This window comes from Varanus komodoensis, unplaced genomic scaffold (assembly GCF_004798865.1).
Source record: "Varanus komodoensis strain SLA01 unplaced genomic scaffold, ASM479886v1 scaffold41, whole genome shotgun sequence".
NCBI classification, from domain to species: Eukaryota; Metazoa; Chordata; class Lepidosauria; order Squamata; family Varanidae; genus Varanus; species Varanus komodoensis.
The window spans coordinates 6,497,291-6,505,310 of NW_025335954.1; the positions used below are offsets into that span (position 1 = coordinate 6,497,291).

The window sequence follows — 8,020 nt, forward strand, 5'->3', positions numbered from 1 at the left end:
CTGCTAGAATCCTAAGAGTGAATCTTGTGGAAGCTGCGTGTCTGCTTTTAAAATTGCAGTTGTATCTCGCTTAATATCTGGGCAATTTTACAAATGAATGACATTTTCGAAAGCACACCTGGATGTTGTTTTTAAAAATCCTTTTTAATTATTTCATTCCAAAAATAAAATAATATAGATAGATACATTAACATATAGATAGATACATTAACATAGATGCAACATACAAATTCACACACACATACTTACAAATACAAAAGGCATAATGGTATCAAAGGCTCCTTTGTTGTTAGTGTGACTAACTGGGCATGCAGGAATCCTCCTATCCTCAGTCCTTTCCTTTTCCTGCATGCTCAGTCCACTACTTTCCCAAGAAAACACTGGTCAGTTTGCCTGGAGGCACAGACTTCAAGGAAAACCATGGAAACAAGAATACCAGCAGTGGGAATATTAATATCATGTGTCATTAAAATTAATCTTTCAGGACAAGGATCCCAAACTCTGCCCTTTTGTTTTCAGCTGGTCAGTTCTACGGGATTTCTGTGATTAATTTTCTTGTCTTCTCTAAGAGAATTCTGGGAGCATCACAAGTAGAAGGAAGCCTTATGTGCTGTGTCTGTGGACTGCCATGCTCCCAAGGAGCATGTTTTGATGACCTTTCTCCCATGGCCTAACTTGGAAGCCTTCTACCTGCACAGCATGTGCTCTACCATTTAGCTACAGATCCACTTGGAGGGAAGAAGCCACCACCAGTGGCAGACTGAAATATAAATAATGTCCGTAGTCCCAAAGATCCTGCTGGCAGCCCTACCTAGCACCCTCTGTACACTTTACCAGGGACACATATATTTTGGGGCAAGAAGGTTACCTCCTATTACATCTTGCTTTCCTTTGCAGAAGCCACCATTGCTCTCTAGAAGAGTCCTCACCATCCTCCCACCCACCCCAACTTGGATTGGAGCATCAGGACCATCACAGATGTCCAAATACAGATGGAAGGAAATTTATCCCATGTCCCCCACTTTGGCCATTCACAGTTCTTGGTGACTGCCTTGTCCTTAGCTGCAGCCACAAGCATCAACAACCATGTCAGGAATGTCCATTTTGATGAGGTTTCTGTTTGGGTCAAAGTAGAGCAGAGAAAGGGCCCGTCGTTGGGTGGGGACACAGCAAGAACGACCCGCAGTCTGGATATTGTTGGCTTTGACCAAGTTGAAGACAGTGGTGTGGAAGGAGGCTGCTATCCCAGGTGCACCGGCCAGGTGCATGGGGCATTCTCCCATGCAATAGTTTATCTGATAACCCTCTGGCTTAAAGATCCAGTCATTCCAACCAATGTCCTGGAAGTCTATGTAATAGTCTTTTCGGCAGCACACGTCAGAGTTTTGGTCACAGCTGAGGCTGCGCTTGGCTACCCGATGGCCAGTCTCCCGGATCTTGGCTTTAACCACCAGAAAGGGCTGGTGGGAGCTGCTGGGAGCAGTCACCAAAGACATGGCATTGGGGTGGCAGCCGTCACACTGCAACTCCAGGCGCAGAGTCTTCTCCTCCCGCTTGAAGAAGCTCTGTATTGCTGGCATGAGGGAGAACGTGTGCCAGCCACTTCCCTTGGTCTCTAGCTGCTGCTCCACCAGGGCTGCTCGCTGAGGCCCTGCCAAGTAGATCTGAAGGGTGATGTTTCGGTGGGCCTTGAGATATAGCCACAGCTGGGCCTGAAGGATGTGCATGTCTTGGCCTTTGGAGTGGGTGAGCTGGAACTGTAGTAGCCCAGAGGCTTCTGTTGGAAGAGAACAAAAGTTTAGGTGGACATCAGTCTCTGAAGGGCTCATCCTTTCCTGCTATGGAGTACTCTTGAGTCAGGGTACTTTCATCAAAGTCAGCAAAACATCCATGACTTGCTTTTCCTCCACATTCATTTGCTTCATTTGGGCACAGATGCCTAGAACACTGCCTTCCACTGAATCAGGCCATTGGTCCAACTAGACCAAGATTGTTGACTGTGACTGCCAGTGGCCCTCCTGGATTTTGGGCAGGATACTTTCCTAGTCTTTTCTGAAGATGCCAGGGTTCTGCATGCAAAATGCACTTTACCCCTGAAACACAGTCCTTCCAGCAATCTGTGTTATGTCCTGGAACAACTTTGTGCAGTAGGTCAGGCTGTGAGTGCAGGATTCACCCAGTGGTGCTCAGTGAGTTTTTTACCTGAGCCCCTGATGTTCCATGTATAAGTAAAACAATAACTACCCTCATCATACATTATTATGATCATCATTATTATTTGTTTGGTGCCAAGCCCTCCCCTGCCCTGTACAAAATATGTAGAAAGGCAGACCCTACTAAAGCTGGCTTAAAATTCTGCACAAAAGAGGTACAAAATAATTAAGAAGTGAAAGAGAATACTGAAATTAAAAGCCACCCACTGCACCAGAATACTACTCATAGTCTGTCCTTCTTTAACAAAGGTCATTCTTATCTGACTCCTTCATACAAGTGTTCCATCCAGTCACCCACCCACCCATCACTTTCTGGGGGGACTCTTCCTTGTATTAGATAACCTATTGTTCATCACCAGAGTAGAGGAAGCACAGCATGAGAAAAGGGGACACTGATCTGCCTAACGTTTGCATGTGCTAATTCATATGCCAGACTGCATATTTAGGAACAATTATTATAATGCAAATAAAAATACATTGCATTCCACTGTCGCAGGGGGTACTGTAAACAGTTGGGTGCCTACTTAGCCTACTGTCGAAGTGTTCATTTTTATGGGCTCTGCTTCAAGGCCCCTCCCTGCCCTCTCATTTCTTGGTTCTTTGTATTTAAACGGCATTTAGACTAAATCGCTCTTTGAGTGGAAGACATCTGCAAATGTCCTCAGTCTGCTTTTCAAAACAGCAGACTGCCCTTCCTAAGGAGAGCACCTGGTCACCTTATCTGTACCTCCTGGGAACATGCCGGAGTGCATGAACATGCCTGCACCAATGTGCCCTGAAGCCACACTCTCGCTCAGCCCATTCGCAACACCATAGTCCATGTGAATCTTCTCCAGGCAGTGGCTACCAAGGTCACCACATGGTAAAAACAAACAATTATATATAAATCAATACCCCTCCCAGAACTTGATATCTGAGTGCCTCTTAGCAGGACTGCTGTAGCAGGCGAGTCCCTCCTCTGCCTGCTAGGAGCAAGAAGGGACCTGGGGTGCAGTTCACCTTAGCAGGCCCAATCCTTTGAATGCAGAGTGGGGTGTGAGCCTTGAAATCTCTAGGGGCACACAGAAAGGATGAAGCTGGGAAATGAGTGGAAGTGCAAAGTAATAAACTAGACATCAAGCTAGAAAGCTGCAGAGAGGTGTAGGATAGTCTGACAGTGGACCATCACTCATTTTAAGGAATAGTAAATGATAGGCAGGATTGCACACCTGAAACTTTCCCATCACCTTTGGGAACGCTTTGGCTAGGAATTTTTGCCTGCCTTGTGAGAGTGAAAGACATAGAACTTTTGTGTGTGGAAAGGTAGGAAGTGAATGGTATACTGCTGGCTTCATCCTGTGTGCTGGTTGGCAGCCACTCCTAGTATATAGGCAAGGAAGACAGAATAAAGTAGGACTGCAGCTAGAGCCAGGGGCTGAAGGTGGGGTGGTAGCAGCAGCCATGTCTCTAGCGTACAGACACATTTCTTTCGTCTCATTGCCACCTCTGGTCAAACTGAGTTTGCAGGTTTTTTAAGTACTGCAAAACATACAAAGACCGAAACAAGTGACTGGCTACATATCCCAGAAGCAACAATGTCTCTCCTCTCCAGCATGGCTGGGTGGAGAATGCTGGGAGTTGCTGGACTTTCTTCTGTCTGAGCACAGAGAGGATTGCACCCTGGAGTTCCCTGCACCAGAGCATTCAGTCCCCGGAACAGCTATGGGGAGGACTCACCTGTCTCTGCAAAACTAATCATTTCATAGCCCTGCTCATCAGGCTCAGGGGTGTCCCAGCCAGAGAAATGCCTGGTCCCATCTGTTCGGGCTTTTCCCATGTGCAGGCGCCGCAGGGCGTTGGCCACAGCTGCACGTGGCACAGGGTGGGTGATGTTGGGCCTCTCACGCAGGTTCAGTTTCTCCAGGATCTGCTGCTTGGCTACTTCGATCAGGAAGGCTTTCTCTGCGCTGGGCTCAAGAGGGGGCATCTTACAGGACGGACAGCCAGGCCTTCCTTCCACCCAGGCCAAGGATGCCCATAGCAGAGCCAGTGTGGCCAGGGGAGACCGCTTGCCCTGCAGGCTGTAGGAAGCAGGAGCCATGAAGAAGCTTGGGGCTGTGGGCAGCAAGAGGAAGGCGGGAGGATTGCTTGCCACGTCGTCTGGTGCTAGTGCCCGGAGGTCAGGAGCTGTGCTGCTGCTACGTCCGGAGTGCTTGCATCTTCGCCTTATGGGTGGGTGGCTGCCTTGGGCCCGGTGCGTTTCCCTCCTCCTGGGGACTAGGACCTGCTGCCAGTGCCAGGAGGTGAAGCAGGTGCTTCTTGCTCCAGAGATCTCTGCTCATTGACTGGCTCTTGCCGAGTGTTACCCAGCCAGCTTCCTCAGCATTTGTCACTCAGGCAGCCAGCCCTGGCCCTGCCCTGCCCTGCCTTGTGTGCCTGTCTGATTGGCTGACCTGCCTGTGGTGGCCCAAAGGAGCTTTCCTCCAGCTGGGGAGGGAACTGGGGATAAGCCAGAGGGGATTACAGCCTCCCTGTGGTGTCAACAGGTGTGCAGGGAGAGGGAGCACCACTGTTAGCCATGATGCAAACAAGGGTGAGAATTGCATGGTAGCGGGGAGGGAGGAAGGGGTTAGGGCATGCATGGGGGGAAGATGAGGGGAACAGTGGCTTGTCTCTAGCTTTGAAACAAGCCCAGAGAAGTTGCCTGGGATCAGAGAGAACAGAGAATTGTGGGGAGAGAGGGGACAGCAGCACCTTACGGGCACCAACCAGAAAGGTGATGACATCTTTGGCCCTGGACGATAGTCGTGCTTTAATTGCATACTCTACAGGTCTGGGGGCAAAAGAAACTCTAAGCACTCAGAAAATCAGACATTCCTTGGGAACAGAGAAGGCTTTAGAGTATCGATGTTTTTATTCTGAAACCCATAGCTCAGGTTGGAACCACTGCTGCTGCCACCTTGCTCTGGAGCCTTCCTCTCTTTTCTGATCTGGGAGTGCAGAAAGTAGCAGCAGCAGGGGGTGAGTCACAGATATATGGTACTGTGCCTGAGACCATTTTTTTCAAAAATGCCTGCTATGGTCTGTATTACTTTTGGAAGCCTTGTGTTTACAAATGAAGGTTGGGGGCAAATAGCAGCTCTTCAGTGACCTTTGGAGGAAAACTGGTGCTGGGTCCCTGGTCCAGCTTAGGAGCACATTCTGGACTGGGGGTCTGCCACAGTGGCTGTTGCTTCGGAATAAACATGAGCAGTTTGGGCATGTTGGTTTAAAAAGTGTGGCAGTAGCATCATGTGTACCTGAGCACTGAAACCACACTTGACAAAGAGCAGTTGCCAGCCCCAGTTCACTGGCCACTGCACATGCTGTGAATGTATCTGTAACACACATAATAAGCACCCAGTATATGCATCTAGAAAAGTGGTGCATACAGGAATGCCAGTTAGGGCCAAACTAGGTAGTTTCATGAGCTGTGTTTTCCCCTATGAACAAACACCAGCCTCAGGCCATTTTCCTTGCAAAACACATGCCATTGCTTCCAAATGCAAATAATCAAAATGAGTCCCTGAGCATACACAAAGTAGTTCGTTGAAACCAAACTACTGGTTACATTCCAAAACTCTCCTTATGAGCACATTTGTGCCCCACTGCTGAAAGCAAGCGTACCCTGCCTCTGCTCACTGCTCTTTAATTGGGCCTCTCACCTCTGCTGGCACCTTGCCACAGGGCCCAGCACTGAGGGGAGGGGTTGCTCCACATCTGGGAGTTCCTCCTCCTTCACTGCCCCTTGCACTGGTTGTCCACTCAAGCTGAGGACAGGTCCACCGACAACATGGATGGTCTTGAGACAATCACCACCTCCTCCTCCTCCTTCTGTTGCATCCCAGGATCTTGAGCCAACCCAAGCTCCCTGATCTCCCTGAGACATTCCTCCTTCTCCTCTGAATTGGAATAAGCATCTCTGACATGGCTAGTGTCTTGTGGGAACTCCTGTCCAAGCACGCCATCCTCCTTGCTCCTGACAGATAGGATGTTTAAAGTATTTATGTTTTTCATGCTCCCCGTTTAAAATGTAGATATCCCATGGGCTGGGGTGTTTCCTTCCAATGCAGCTAAGAGTAGGAATGCACACAAATTTTGTTTCCATTCCTGCTGTCCCAAATTTGTCCTGAACACAAACCCTGAATACAAATGTGACTATGGTTTGTGGGCAAAGCTCCCACATTGCTGAGCTTGTGATGCTGGCTCAAAAAATGTGTTCTATAGGAAAAAGGGTGTACTCTAAAAATGTGCATTTTGGAGAAACGCACTTTTCATTCTTTAGGGCACAACTGCATGTGTGTTTAGACAGAAGAAAGATCCTGCAACTCCCAACATTCCCCAGCCAGAAGTATTTCCATTATTTCTCATGGGTTTGCACACTTAGTGAGGGAAATATGCATTTGGGTATGTACTTTAAAGAGATGCATGCCCATTGCACCTTTTCTGTTCAAACAGCAACAGAAAAAAGCCCACAATCAGGGATGTAAATGAGGTGGACTGAGTTTCAAAGGAGAACTCAGAAAACGCTGATGAGTTTCGGCTTCATTGATTCTCCTATTCCTGAAGAGCTGCTCTGTAGGAATGGGAGCAGTTTTCCTTAAGTAGGAAAAGGAAGGAAAAGGTTAACCTCTGCCCCCTCTCTGCTGCAATCCTGATGATGATCAAATTCCACCACCTGCCTCTTTGCCCCCTGAACTGCTGCTTGCATTTTTGTAAATGTCCAGCTTGGTCTTTGGTAAGTCGTTAGAATTAAGCTTTGGCTTGAAATCCTGGCTTGGAGTTGCACTGAGGTAAACAAGGTGGACCAGGATGCTGCATCTATGCCTCTTCCTTTTGAGGCTAGCCCTCTGAGGGACTGTTACTGGGCACTTTGTCCCAAGGAACAGGGACAGCCTCCAGCCCAGCCTTCTGCAATCTGGTGTCCTCCAGAGCTCCTGTCAGATCCAGCCAGTTGTTTGGGGATGATGGGAGTTCTAGTCTAACACTTCTGGAGACATCAGGCTGGGGAAGGCAGGACTGATCACATGCCCATCCCACTACACTAGCAAGCAGAAAAATGGCCCAGGGTAGTACTGGCATTTACCTCAGCAGTCTTGCGAAGTGAGACTTCCTTGGCTCCCCCATCTTTCAGAAGCACAAAGTCTTATCTGCTGCTGCTGAGTCCTCTGGTGATGATTAGCCAAGGTGAAGAAGGATGTCTGCACACACTAACTGCTTTCCCTTTCGGCACCATGACGTTGGGCAGGTGCCACGTCAGTGCACTGCTCAGGGACCCATCCATCACCTTGAGACATCAGCTAAGCTTTGCTCAGATGCCAAGGTCCTCAGCTCAGTTGTAGGTGTGCACTTCTGAGGCAGAGGCAGTCCTTGGATTTCACCTTCTGTAACTACCCTCTCCCCCTGTTGAATTCCACAACCAGTGTATATACCAGGCACTAAGGAGCAAATTGATTTCATTTGCACACACTGGACCTCACATTACTTTGCCAGAGAACAAGTATTCTTCTCCACCACATATGTTCTCACCCCACAGACACATGCTTCCCCTTGCCACTGCCCTGCCCCCGCAACAGTGGATGCTGGTAGCAGCCTTACACTGCAGCAATTGTGGGTTTCTCAAGGTAATCTCATGGAAGAACCATTGCTCGGCGCTCTGTTTAAGTCGCCTGACAGGGATGGGAAGATGGTCTCCATCCCATCCAGTGGGAGGCAGGGTGACTGTTGCACCAGCAGCAAGATTGTCAGTGACTTAATTTTGGCCAAGGCATCCATGCAGATTTTGACAC

At 48.7% G+C, this 8,020-nt stretch overlaps 1 protein-coding gene across 1 annotated transcript; it reads right to left on the reverse strand.

The window, feature by feature from the left end:
* Positions 1 to 207: 207 nt before the first annotated feature.
* Positions 208 to 4,532, reverse strand: INHBE (inhibin subunit beta E). The gene is made up of 2 exons (XM_044443210.1): positions 3,930 to 4,532; positions 208 to 1,777 (listed from the first exon to the last, which is right to left on the reverse strand). Exons 1-2 carry the CDS (start codon positions 4,291 to 4,293, stop codon positions 1,059 to 1,061), a joined length of 1,083 nt encoding a protein of 360 aa, XP_044299145.1. The 5' UTR covers positions 4,294 to 4,532; the 3' UTR covers positions 208 to 1,058.
* Between the last annotated feature and the right edge of the window lie 3,488 nt (positions 4,533 to 8,020).

Coding starts and splice junctions, on each gene's coding strand:
- INHBE (XM_044443210.1), bottom strand. CDS start 4,293: ATGGCTCCTGCTTCCTACAGCCTGCAGGGCAAGCGGTCTCCCCTGGCC. Junction 1,778..3,929: donor GATTAGTTTTGCAGAGACAG/GTGAGTCCTCCC, acceptor CTCTTCCAACAG/AAGCCTCTGGGCTACTACAG.